Raw genomic sequence first — 14,314 nt, forward strand, 5'->3', positions numbered from 1 at the left:
TCAATATGTTTAAAAAAAAAAACCACACAATAAAGCCAAGTGCAGTAAAACAAGGTATGCCTGTAATTAGCAACTAACTCTAAAACTATTTTTAGAATACACGCCCGCCTGAACAGAGCCCGCCTGAATAGAGGTTCAGATACAGTATCTGGAATTTCAAAGGAAAGATAAGTTTGGGGTTGGGAGAATTTCACCAAAATGGCTCTGAGGAGATTCTTGATTCCACCACTGATTTCCAGGCCTCATGCAGTTGGTTATGGCATTACAGGATGATGGAGAAAAATGACAAAGATTAAAATGAGTTTTGTGGAAAATTACTGAAATACCAGAGAGCCTCAGTGTTCATTCGTGCAACTTCTGAATTATTCATGCTTTTGGTCATCATAAACTGACCAACTCACACACATCACACATACTGAAAAGATTTTCATCCAGAGAATGAAGACTTTCATTTACTAGCTGTTGAATAACCAAGCCAAGCAAGACAGTACCACCTACCAGCCCAGAGCTGAGGCTTAGCACAATCGCCACCTGTCTTGGGAAATTGAATATTTTATTGTAAATTGAATATTTTTATTTAGTGCTAATTATTTTATAAAAAGGAGTAGACACAGAAAAGGAAAAGTTTTGATAAGAGGCATCCTAAAAACTCTAACCTCAACGGGAACGTCCATAACATTAAGCTGTTTAAGTGTTTGAAATAGAGGATGCATTTTACAGAACATGTACCAAATGCTGGGAATAAACTGTTGAAAACTATATCTTAAAGGTGAGCGATAATTAGAGATCTTACTTTTTTTCTAGCTTTCTGGAAATGGAGTCTCTCTTTATAACATTTCAGTCTATTGTTTGACTTTCACATTTGACTTTTAATTTTAAATCCATTTTCAGAACAGCATTAAGTAAAAATTCAGGAATGCAGGTACTTAATGATGACAGCCACAAAATCTTTGAATATCACTCAAATGATTTCAAAAAAACATGAGCTGGCCTATACGAAAAGGTTTCAGAGATTACTGAACATGACCACTCAGAGTGAAAAGCTGGCCTCAGCGTATTCTCTTTAAGACTCCCTCGTCAGATTATCCTGACAAAATCTATGGGTCCTCAAACAGACTGACTCCACAGGCAACTATGTGCCACTCTAAGGGTTGGGGGTACAATTACAAATAAGACAGAGTTGCCTTTCCTCAAGGGACTCAGTCAACGAAAGCAATAAGACCTGAGGCTCCCACCATCATATAAAGATGGCGCCATATAAGGAAGAACACGGTACTAAGGAAACAGAAAAGAGCTAATTTTGCCTTGAAAATCAGGGAAGGCTTCGCAGGGGAGGTTTCTGAACAGAAAGAGTAGAATTTCACTTTCAGTGGCACAAGCAAAGGAAAAGGCACGAGCCAAATTACAAAGGGATGAAAATGCAAAGTGTATTCAGAAATCGAGAGGAAGTCAACGTGGAAGGTAAATTGAACAGGAGGGCGTAGAGTGCATGGGAGAACGGGAGATTAGGAAGGAGCAGCACAACCAGGCTCTGCCACTTACTGGGGGACATGAGACCACCGGTTAACCTCTCTGAGCTATGGCGGCCAGGTGTCCTGCTGTTGTTTTTTAAGCTGCCCAGCATCTGAATCCATCTGTGAAATCCCACCGCCCTCCCCATGAGTCTTGATGGGACGCTGAGCCCATGTCCCACTGCAGCAGCTGAAAAGGCAGATGATCTTTCCCAGAGACCCTTGCAGCCAGCAGAGGGGCATAGGAAACAGGCCTGCTGATTAGGAACACCTACTCAGACTTTCAATCAGAAGCTATGTAACAAGGAAAGGGGGCGGGCCAAAGGCAGGTTCTAGAAGTAGCAACAGCTTCAGGTTTGAGTACCTAGATCAACAGTGCCAGCAATGTCCCAAGGTACAAGCTCCAACTTCAGATACTTGGCCATGGTTGGCAACAACCTCCTCAATGGACCAGTTTTGTGGCATGATTTTAATTACTATTCCTGGCGAAGCAGCTCTCAGACTGGCTCTCCAATCCTCCTGGAGCTTCTGAACACAGTATCCTTCTAAAGAGTTCCTTTTCTATTTAAATCAACTAGAGTTGGTTCCTGTAGCTTACACCTAAGGACTCTGATTAATGCAGAGCCTTAGGGTCCTCATCTGTGAAATGGGGATAATCATGTGTGCTTCATTAAGTTGTTAAGGATTAAATGAAGATGCCTGACTTACTTTGCACTCAGCAATATAGGAGAAGGGGTGGGGGGTGCGTGTGGTGTGTGTGGTGGGTGTGGGTGGGTGTGTGTGTGTGTTCATTCATTCACACACACACCCCAACCACCCTCAGCATTAACATTCATTAACATTTGCTTCTAGAAAGCAAAAATAAAGCAAAGCTGTTTTCTCAAAGCCTCAATACAGCACTGCATATAATAATGTTTACCATCTCAACTCCACAAAGACAAAAACCAGTCCAGCCTACCTCCCAATGTAACACCAGAGCCTGATGGAATGCCCATAACTAGTAGGCACATAATAAATACTTGCTGAATGAACCACTGTACCTGCTTTCTTTTAATCATTAAACTGTCCCTGATCCATCTTCATATACAATAACAGCTAGTTATAGACCATCTTCTAATACTTAAGGGGGAAAAAAGGCCTAAATTCTCCTTTTTGGAGTATGTTTCTAATGCTTCAAGTAGGTAAGTTAGCAAAAAATAAGCATGAATAAAATCCGGTTACCAAAGTTTAAATATTTGGTTCAAAATTACCCTCTGGAGTATCCCCAACCCCTCCCCGCAACAAAGCAGACACTAGCTTGCAATGGCCTTTCAGGTAACAATCTTTCAAAGTCAGCTCTAAAGGAAAAATTTCAGTCACAAGTCCCCAGCCACTACTTAATCAACACCATGACTCAAGAGGGATCTCAAGATTGCACAGTACCCTCTGAAGAGTGATTTCTTGATGTTCACGGATGACGTGTATAGTTTTCAGGGTGAAGAAAGGGCTTAGTGGCACATCACTGATGGAAGGCTGCAAAGACTGTTCACATACTCACATCCTACACTCCATTTGTAATCCAGGCTAGTCGACTCTCCAAAAGAAATTGTCTTAAAGAACCAAAGGCTAGATGAACAAACTGAAATCTGTGATTCACAACTAGGTGAATGCAAAGGAAGCTGATTAGGAAGCAAGTTCTCATTAATGGTGATGTATCTGAGTGACAGGAGATGTGATGCTTGAGCTGTAAGAGTGAAGCATCTGATTGTAAGTTAGAAGTTCACTTAAGTTAAGTCACACTTTAGTAGCACCCTCCTCAAAAATCAGAAATCAGACAAATCTATTTGCATTTTTCTATTCTATTTTTGGAACTAGAAGATTACCACTGAAAATGGAGTAATACAGAGAATCTGAAATGTTGTTGAACTGACGCGTTTTTTTTCAGAAGCTTCACCAGAGATGACTAGAGTGTGAACACTATTTCTATGCGGCACTTGAAGAACTTTCCACAGAATTTGAAAGAAATACTGTTAATACATAAAGTAGAAACCCATTACCTAAAAAGACAAAAAACATTTGTATCTTCAGGTGACGGCACTTAGAGCTTGCTTTCCTGCTTAACTACGTTGTGTAACAATCTTCCCGGCAGTTTCTATACAAGGAAGGGCGCACGTCCGTTCTGTCCCAGCCCTCAAGCAGACACCCGGGGCTGGAGTAATAAAATACTTTCAGCCAAGACTGTGCCCCACGGGGGTCAGTCTCAGGAAGGTGTGCCCAGCACGTGGGATGAGACTCACCAAAAGAAATAAAAAGAAAGGCAGGCAAGTGTGGAGACCCACAGTAACAAGAGGCGAAGCAGCCTCCCAAACAAAAAGCCCCGTAGGGGTTGCTCAGGTATGCCAGGACCCAAGGTCCCTGCAAAGAAGCCCTGTCAGATGCCTAGTGCGTCCCAACGCTGGACGCCTGAGGTACGCGCCCAAACGGACCCGCGGGGAAACCCGGGCGAGCGCACCCCTAAGAAGAAATAAAAGAGCCCCCAAAACTCGCGTAGCACTCCCAACCCGGGACCCCGCGCGCGAGGACGTCCCTCACCGCTCGACCCCAGCTCGCAGTCATCGCCGTGCACGGGCGCCATGGTCCCGGAGTCTCCCGATTCCGCGCCAAGCAGCCCGAAACTGGCGCCGGGGCCGACACAGGCGCCAGCCTGAAAGCCAATCAGCGGCTCCCGAGCCTGCGGACTTCCGCCCGGAAGGCCACTGACGTGCCGCGCCGCGCCCCGCCCCCGGCCTTCCCGCGGGCGCGCGTTTGGCGCCCCGTGATGACCCTCTCAGGGAAAAGCGCTAGCGAAGGGCGAAGAGAACAGAAAAAAGAAGCGGCCGGGCGCTGGAAAGGAGCCTCCTGGAGACTCAGTGCGCAGGCGCACCCATGCTGATGGGAAACGATTTGGGCGTGTTGGAGTAAAGGCTCTCTGGTTCTGAGGGTTGATTTTCCGAGAAAAAAGGTGCGGGCGGGCATAGGGTAGGCGTGGTTGGAAGGGTTTCCCAGGAGCTTGGGAAAGATACTGCCTCCTGCTGCGCACTCTGAGTCTTGCCGGATACTTTGCTTCTCTGAACACAGTAGCTGTCTGATTTATGGTGACTGCACCAAAAGATCTTAACCAAAAGATCAAAAGTAGCATCACCAATACGGGGCAATCATATACCTCCTGATGTGATGCACTTGGAAAAAGGAACATCACCTACAAGGAACAACATCTTCTTGCAAATAATATTTAACCTGAATCTAACCACGAAGAAACAATCAGATGTATTCAAAACGTAGGACAATCTATAAAACATCTGACTTGAACTCCTGCAAAATGTTAATGTTATGAAAAACAAAAAGGGCATTAGATTCTTGTGTATGGTACAATGCATACAATGTATGCATCTTATGTATTGCTTAACAATAAAAACAGAGACGTCTGCATGTATATCTTAACTAGAGAGCACTAATTAAACCAAAAACTTAGAATGAGAATTAACCATCTTTGAGTACCATTTTACGTAGAATTAACTTTCACCATCAAGGTCAACGTGTCTGAACCCTTTTCTCAAACCCATTTGTGCGTAATGCTCTTGGTCCCCAAGAGAGCAAAGTTAGATCCATGCCCTCAAGTGATTCAACATGAATTATTGACCAATGGGCAAATCTTTTGTGATAATTGAGCCCTGTCTCATAGCATAAACATGCACTGTCATCATGAATAAAACCTTCCCCCGAAGACAAATAGCTGTACTAACGGTTCAGAATCTTCTCCAGAACCAACTTTGGTTGGTTTGGGGCTTTTTTTTTTTTTCTTTGTTTTGGTTTTTTTGTTTTGTTTGGTTGTTTGGTTTTTTGTAGTTTGAATATGATGCTCCTACACGTTTTGGGTTTGTTTTTTTTTTTAATGCTGGTTTAGCAGCATGAACTAACACTTAGAAATGGTAAACCAGAATTCTTCTGGGAATTATTAGAGGTATTGGAGCAAAGTTAAGAAAAAATTAAGTTAGAACATTGATGTCAGCCAGTCAATAGTGAATTTTAGCAGAGGATGGCAGCATGAGGGTTTCTTAATTTACATACGGCCAGTGCTCTACAAAGCTTAGAGCAGTGGTTCTCAACTTTGGCTGCAAATTAGAATAATCTGAGCAGTTTTTCAGTGTTCCAATGCCCCCAGGACCTATTAAATCAGAATTTCTGAGGATGGGATTCCAAAGTGAGAACAAATTTGAGAGCAAGTGGTCTAGACAAGGCCTTGCTAAACCTTTTAGAGTCACCAGCAGGATGGCTAACCTGGATGCAAATATTCCATCTAATAATATGCAGTCACATATACCCGGACACACCTCTTTCCGTGAGGAAGGAGGGCTTATTTCCCGCCTGTTCTAAAGACTTTTTAGTATTTTATAGCATTTAGTGCCGCGACTTCCTATGAATTGAACAATATCTAGGTTACCTAAAGGACTCTTATGCAAGGCCAGCACTAGGTTTATTAGAATCAATGTGAAACCACCCCCAGTGTTAAGCATCTGCCACCAACAGAAACCATAGTCTGACTGTCTCCGTGGTTTGGGTTTAGGAAATGGAGAATTATTTCGGTTTAAGCAGTTATCACTTGTTGCTTCATCATTATTACCCTCTGTGTTTCTTCCACAGTAAAGACAGCTTACATTTCATTTCCCTTTAACTACTTATTGAATAATTTCTGCCAATGAGACAAACTTGCCCAAAGAGTCATGAATAGTTCAGGCATAGTCAGTAATTTGTTTTCTAATCACCTGCTTTAAAAGATCATCCTTGAAACACAAAAGGTGTTCAAAAGTGAGACAGGGACATGTCCCCTAATTCAGACATTACTAGCAAGGTAAATCTGCTGAAAAGTTATGTATGTGCATATAAATCTGATACTTTCCAGAGCCATATATCTTATCCTTAGATCAAAAATAAAGGTTATGTCTTGACTGATCTTTATTTTCATTTCCCTCTATGAGCTTAAATAATCAATGGTGAGCTACACCTGACGACTTGCTAGGTTATATCCGTATCTCTTGAAAGCACTGTTTCTAAAAATTCCCATTAATACTCATTTTTTTTACATGTTGTAGTCCACCTTACATTTTTAAATTAAATTTAAATTTTGAGATAGTTGTAAATTCATATGCAGTTATGAGAAATCATACAGAAAAATTCCGTGTATCCTTTACCCAGTGTTTCCCTTTGGTAACATCTTGCAAAACTATATCACAACCAGGATATTGGCATTGATACAGTCAAAATACAGGGCATTTCCATCTCTCAGAACCCCTTACATTGCCCTTACACAGCTCTATCTGCTCCCCTCCCGTTCAACCCCCATCCCATTCTTAGCCATTGGCAACCACTAATCTGTTCTTCATTTCTGTAATTTTGTGTGCAGGTCTTTGTATGGACATGTTCCATTTCTCCTGGGTAAAGACTTAGGAGTGGAATTGCTGAGTCATGAGGTAAGTATATGTTTAACCTTAAAATAAACTACCTAAACTGTGTTTCCAAAGTGGCATTGCGATTTTACATTCCCAACAGCAATGTATGAGAGATTTAGTGGTTCTGCACCCCCAGCAGTACTGTCAGGTTTTATTTTAATTGTCGTTCTAGTGATTATGTATTGGTATCTCATTGTGAGTTTTGACTGGCACTTTCCTGATGACTAATGATGTTGAGTGTCTTTTCATGTGCTTCTTGGCTATTTGCAACTGTTTTCTCCTCGATGCATTTGTTCTTTGTTTCTCTTTGTTCTTTGTTTCTCTTTTCCCCCTTCTTTGGTTTTAATGGAGCATCTTATATGATTCCATTTTATCTCCTCTCTTGGTATATCATTTATACTTCTTTTTTAAAAAACTTTTAGTGGTTGCCCTAAGGTTTACAATATGCATTTTACAGTAAAGTCCACCTTCGAATAACATTGTACTGCTTCACGTGTAGTGCAGGTACCTTAGAAATGAGTATTTCCAAGTCCTCCCTCCCGTTCCTGTGACACGTTGCCAGTGTCCGGGAACTGTTCGTGTGGGAAAATGCCCCACCTACATAGGAAATTGGGTCTCAGAAAACTTATTACGTGGTTTCTGATGAGAAGCCCACTGTAATTCTCATCCTTATTCTTCTATATGTAAAGTTTCCCACCTGCTACCCCCCACCTCTGGCTTCCTTCAAGATTTTCACCTTGTCCTTTGGTTTTTGTTGCTGTTGTTGTTTGGTTAGTGGGTTTTAGGGTTTTTTTCCTTTGTTTGGGGGTTTTTGTTTGTTTGGTTTTTTTTGCAGTTTGAATGTGATGGTCCCATGTGTGGGTTTTTTAATTTGTTTGTTTATTTATTTATCCTGCTTAGTGTTTTCTGAGCTTCCTGGGTCTGTGGTTTTGTGTCTGTCATATTAATGGTATATCATTTGGAAAGTTCTTGGCCACTGTTACTTCAAATATTTCTTCTGCCCTGGTTTCTCTTTCTTCTCCTACTTTGATTTTGATATTTTCCTCATACTCTTCTCCCTGACTTCAGCAGTGCCAATGTTTCCTCAAAGTCTTGTCCCCTGTTGAATATGGTTGTTTTTATTTTTCCTCAAGTGAAACAGGAAGGCTGGAGAAGGCTAAAATTCCCTTCTCCAAGTTGGGATAATATTGCAACATGGCCCTTTGACAAAGTCTTGCCGTCTGACCAAGTCTTTCCTCAGGAGAGTAAGCCTTTGTGAGAAAGAAGATTCTGGAAGTGTTTCTAAATGGTTATTCTTCCTCTTCCCCTGCCAGGGCCCCCAGGGGATCTTTCTCAGATCCTCAAAATGAGAATCTGGTGGGGTTCTTGGAGAAAAAGCCCAGAGAAGTGTGGGGTCCTCCCTATGATTGCAGCAACTCTCCAGGAATTTCTAAATTTCATGCTAGTCCTTACTCAGCCTTTAGCAATTCATCAAAATTACCATTTAAGTGTTCCCACCAGATTATGGTTCCAGCAGCTTCTATTCCAGATAAGCAGATCTCAGCTGTGATTCTCTGTATGTGCCTGTCTCTCGGATTTGGGGATGCCAATTGGCCCTATTTTCTCAATTCTCTGATGGGTCTAAGAAAAGTCGTTGATTTTCAGTTTATCCATATTTTTCTTGATGTAACAATGGTAGCAACAACGTCCATGCACTTTACATGTTAGAGCAGAAATGAGAAGTCGCTTGGCCATCTCTTGTATACATTCTTTGATGAGGTATTTATTGAAATCTTTTGCCCATTTTTAAAAAATTGAGTTATTTGTCCAATGATTAAATCACAAGAATTTGTATACATCCTTAATAAAAAGTCCTTTATAAATACTTTTTGCTTTTTTTCTCACAGTCTGCAGTTTATTATTTCATTTTCTTAACTGTGTCTTTAAAGACCAAAAGTTTTTTTTTTTGTTTTTGGTGTAATTCAATTTATCCACGTTTTCCCTTTATGGTTTATGTATTTTATGTCCTATCTAAGAAATCTCTGCTTAAACCAAGGTCACAAAAACTTTCTCCTGTTTTATTCTAGGAATTTTACAGTTTCAGGTCTTACATTGAAGTCTTTAATCCATTTTGAGTTGCTCTCATACATTGCTGGAGGGAATGTAAAATAGCACAGCCACTTTTACATCCAGGTCTATGATCCATTTCATGGTTAATTTTTGTATATGGTATGAGATAAGAATAGAGGTTCATTTTTTGCATGTAGTTATTCAGTTGTTCTAGCATCTTTTTAATTTAATACACAATGTAAAATTTACCATCTTAATAATAACCATAATCTTGATAATAACCATTTTAGAGTGTACAGTCCAGAAGTGTTAAGTACATGCACATTGTTGTGCAACCAATCTCCAGAACTTTTTTATCATCTCAAATTGAAATTCTGTGTCCATTAAATATTAACTCCCCGTTCCTCCCTCCCCCTAGCCCCTGATAACTGCCGTTCTACTTTCTGTCTCTATGAATTTGACTACTCTAGGTAGCTCGTATAAGTGGAATCATACAGTATTAGAGGGGACATGACTGGCTTTTTTCACTTAGCATAATGTCCTCAAGTTTCATCCATGCTGTCGCATGTCTTAGAATTTCCTTCCCTTTTAAGGCTGAATAATATATACCATATTTTGTTTTTCCATTCATCTAATAATAGACACTTGGGTTGCTTCCAGCTTTTGGCTATTGTTAGCAATGCTGTTATGAATGGCAAGTTTTTCTTAAAAGGCAGGGGTTTGTTTTTGCCGTTGAATTATCTTGGCACTTTTATCAAAAATTGACCTATCGCATATGTGGGCCTATTTTTGGATTTTCTGTTTTGTTCCGTTTATTTAAATTTCTGTACTAATGGCAATACCACACTGTCTTGACTACTGTAGCTTTACAGTAAGTCTTAACATCCAGGAGTCTGAGTTCTTCAACACTGTTCTTATTTTTCAAAATTATTTTGACTAATTGAGATAATTTTTAGAATCAGGTAGTCAATTTCTATCAAAAATTTTGCTGGGATTTTGACTGGGATTATATCGAATCTATAGATTAATTTGGAGGAAACAGGTATTTTAACAATTGAGTCTTCTAATCCATGAACATCCCTCCCTTTTTGTAGGTTTTCTTTAATTTTTCTCAGGATTCTTTTATAGTTTTCAGTACACACAAGTACCACAAATTTCATTAAATTTATCCTTAAGTATTTCATGTTTTTTATTCTGTTTTAAACTGGTATATATTTTTTAAATTTCAATCTCCAATTGTCTGTTGCCATCTAAGATTTTAATGCCCAAAACAGATGACCATCTTTCCCTTCCCTCAACTAGGACAGGTGGCACAACTGTGGGAACAGAATTTTCTTTCTTTGCATTTCTGCTGAAGTGTCTATTTATGCCAGAGAGGAGCTAGAATGCCACTACTAAGCCACTCAACATTTTGTTTCCTTTGGAACCTGGTGTGGAGAGAAGCCAAGCCATTTCTCAATTGGCATCTTGGTTTAGATTCCAAAATGCTGGCACACAGTTTCTTAACTTAAACCTTGATATATTTCAAGACATTAGAGTTCGTTTTCTTGAATCAAAAGTTTGGAAGTGTTACGCTTTCTTCATAGATTTTCGAAGGGTATCTACACATCTTTCTCATATAATCGCCTGTTGCTGCAGTTGCACTGTCCACAGTCAGGAATATTTGGAGGCGGAGTTCTTAGAAATCCTTTGACTTGGTGGCCCCGCCCACAAAATAACTTCTTTAAGGTTCACAGTTGAAATTAAAGACTCCCTTTTGCCTTGGTAGGTGAGAGAATGGAGGCGAAGGAAAAGAAAAGGAGAAAGATACAATAAGCCAGGTTCTCCAGTCAAGCACAGAAATCTTGTGTCATGAAACAGCTGCTGGTAAACAGCAAAAAGCCACGGGGAAGATCAAGGCAATTACAAAATATATCATGTTCTGTTTTTCTCCAGGTCAGTTCTATACCAGGCAGAAAGTCAGTTTTTCCATTAGGAGAAAAATGTCGGCAAAACCTAAGCCATCCATTAAAATAATTATTATGAGGTGAGGGGAAGAAAACAATTTCTGAGTTACTTGGCTTATCACTCTAACATCCTAGGAAAGTTTTATCAATGGCCCAAATGGATCAACAGATACATTTCTTTGCTTGGAGCTCGGTTGTTTCAGCAGGTTACCGCAAATGAAAACTATTATGTGCCTAAAAAGAAAGCTCATAAATTCCAAAAGTCCTGGCTCCCTGCAATTTCTCAATGCATTTCTTTTCTTTGACACAAGCTGTTCTCCAGATCGAAACTCCATCCTCAGGATGATTTATCTGCCTGCAGTCCTTTCAGAAGTACCTCCCACTGTCAAATCAGATTGCTTTGCTTTGTACTCTCTATCCACTCAAAGCCAAATTGTTCAAGAAGAAAATAATGCAACTTTGATGCCAAATGAATTTGTTCATTAACAAAATGTTTACTGAGCACTTTATATGTGCCAGGCCCTCTTCTAGGCACTGAAGATCTCAGCAGTGAAGTCCTGGCCCTCTCATTCTGCTTGGAGAGATAGACAATAAACCAGTACACATAATCTGTCCCTTGGCAATAGGTACCATGAAGCAAAACAAAGCTGGATAGGAGGGAACAGACAATGATGAGTTGAGGGTGGCAAAATCGATTATCTAAGCCATGGAAATGTTCAGTTGAACACACCTTATATACTGATTTGTAATTCCATGAAGACTGGTACTGCTATAATTGCCTTCATTTTTCACCTGGTTGAGAGCTTGACACAAAGTAGATGCTCAAAAATCCAATGGAGGCAGGGAGGTTATAGCTCAGTGGTAGAGTTTGCATTAGCATGCCCGAGGTCCTGGGTTCAATCTCCAGGACCACTATTAAAATAAATAAATAAACCGAATTACCTCCCTGCCCTAAAAAATAAACAAAATACAATAAAAAATAAATTTAAAAAAGTTTTTTAAAAGTTGAAAAAAGACTTCAAAAAGAAAATAGAAAGAACTCAAATAAATAACCTAACTTTAAAAAAAAATCCAATGGAAAGAGTAATATGCAAAAATACCTAAATTTGACACTTGAACATGTCTTGACATCATTGGACTATGTTTTTAGTCCATGCTTTGCATTCCTTCTTTAGAACTGTTGCTAGATAATTCCAGGGCAGCAAGAAAAGCAGCAAGGGAAGGGGCCCCAGGTAGTCACTTTCCTCCAGGGTCAAAGAGGCTGCCATCTCTTCATCTGTTCTCTGGCTTCATCTCAAAACTAAAACCACCCCACCCTCAACACACACACAAAATAGCCTTGGGTGAATTCATCAGTCAAAGAGCTTCTCAGCCTAGTTATCTGGCACACACGCAGCAAAGGATGTCGGTCAGTTACAAAATGCTTCAGGGATTCATTTCTTCATTTAACAATTCTTTTCAAAGCAACTACTATATACCAAGAACTATGCTAGAACTATGCTAGATGGAGCAAATTATTTCACCTCAGTCTAGATTCTAGCCCTCAGCCACTTAGATTCAGGAAATCATATTGTTCACACATTCACAGATGATCAGACTTTTGACAAACTACCTGTAATTAACTGTAATTAAAATAACCAGAAAATGCTAATGAATTCATTAATTTATACAGTGATTTAGAAGACTTCTAGCTGGGCCTGCTCCTAATATTTGTGGGGTTAGGGCAAGACTATAAATGGAGGTCCATATATGCCTAAATATTGAAAAGTTTGAAATCATGCTAACAGATTGTATATATATATATATACATACACACACACACACACACATACACACACACAAATATACGTATATATGTATATATGTGTGTATATACAGGGAGGGGAAGCCAAGCCCTTCCTCTGTGCCACATCAAAAGGTAGGGCCAGCCCAGACATCCAGATCCTGTTCACGTTTTCCTGCTAAAAACTTGACCACCCCTTGTGCCCAGGGAAATGCAGCTCTGCAGTGAGGTAACCCCCAGGAGGATGGCCCTGAGGAAGAGGCCACTCATGCCCTGGAAGCAGGCTGAGGACATCTTGGCAGAGAACTCCAGAGTGTTCCAGAAGGTGGTTGATGGTCTCCAGGCATGCACCATGTCTCCATGACCACATGGACTTCTCAGAGGAGGAGCGCCAAAGTAGAGCCCTCTTAAACATGGCACCAAAGGCCACAATCCAGGGCACGCCCTACCCACTAATGAGGTACAAGAAAGCCAACAGAATGCTGCTGGGGAATCCATGCAAAAGGAGGGTGATTTCACCAGCTCTGGAACCAAGGCCCAGTTGACCATCCACGCTTCCTGGTATAAAACACCTCCTGGGCCATGAGGATACTTGTCCCCCAAATTCAGATGTGTATCTCCTGTGATAGGGCAGACACAGTTTTCTTCCCCAACAACATCCTTTTCTCTGAGGGTCAGGGGCTGCAAAGGTTCCCACAGACTGGGAAAATAGGAGCTAGAATTCAGCCCTCTCTCTGCTCACCTTTGGACTGGAGGACACCTCTTTCTAATTCCCACCAGGTGCCCTATAGAGTAGCTGACACCTGTTGCCCACCCATTTCCAACTCTGTGGGCCTGGGCAACTAGGCTCCACCCACTGACACAACTCTCAGAGCTCTGGAGTGCCCCTTGTGGTAGACCATGAGGATGGTTAACAGGGCTCTTCTAAGACCATTTTAGTTGAAGAGACTCTCAAAAGTAGAGAAGACCCCAGAAAGCCACCAATAGGTGTTCAGATAATAGACACCTTCGTAATCCAAGGGTAAACGATTTAATTTATTGACCTGACTAGGTCTGTGATAAGAATACAATAAGTAGTTGTGTTGGTAGCCCTGTCTCCATTCTATTGCTTTACAGTCAGAATTAATCAAGCCCTACCCTCTCAACTTTCTCATGCTTATGACAAATAATCACCTACTCTAAGCAGAAATTAACTGAAGGAATAGATTGGCAGTGATTCTTCTTTTGGACGTGAGATAAGAAGCTCGAAAATATAATCAAATGCACTATTATTCAAAGAGATGACAACAAGAGGCAATTTCAAAACTAGCCTCTCTTGTGAACCATTGGTCCTTGATGACACAAGAGTGATTTTTCTGTTACTGAGAAGAGCAAACGAGTGCAAATAGAGGTGGATGGTGTTTTCCTGACAGCTGAACCAGGCTTCAGTTTAGATTCAGGGAAATCTGTTCGAATTGATCTGAGCTGCATAGAGTTGGACCATCATTTCAATGGATCCAGGGAATCACTTGGGAAGAAATAATGTTCCCAGAACTTGTTTTTTTCTTCTTCTTCTTCTTT

The 14,314-nt window shown here is 40.7% G+C and overlaps 1 protein-coding gene across 2 annotated transcripts in view; it reads right to left on the bottom strand.

The window, feature by feature from the left end:
• POLA1 (DNA polymerase alpha 1, catalytic subunit) overlaps nt 1-4,181 on the bottom strand; it is a 265,803-nt gene extending 261,622 nt beyond the window's left edge. For both annotated transcript variants that reach the window (XM_010986714.3, XM_031445684.2), the window contains exon 1: nt 4,083-4,181. In XM_010986714.3, the coding sequence (XP_010985016.1) occupies nt 4,083-4,125 (43 nt within the window). In that variant the 5' untranslated portion in view covers nt 4,126-4,181. The remainder of the gene's footprint in view (nt 1-4,082) is intronic.
• Between the last annotated feature and the right edge of the window lie 10,133 nt (nt 4,182-14,314).

This window comes from Camelus dromedarius, chromosome X (assembly GCF_036321535.1).
Source record: "Camelus dromedarius isolate mCamDro1 chromosome X, mCamDro1.pat, whole genome shotgun sequence".
NCBI classification, from domain to species: Eukaryota; Metazoa; Chordata; class Mammalia; order Artiodactyla; family Camelidae; genus Camelus; species Camelus dromedarius.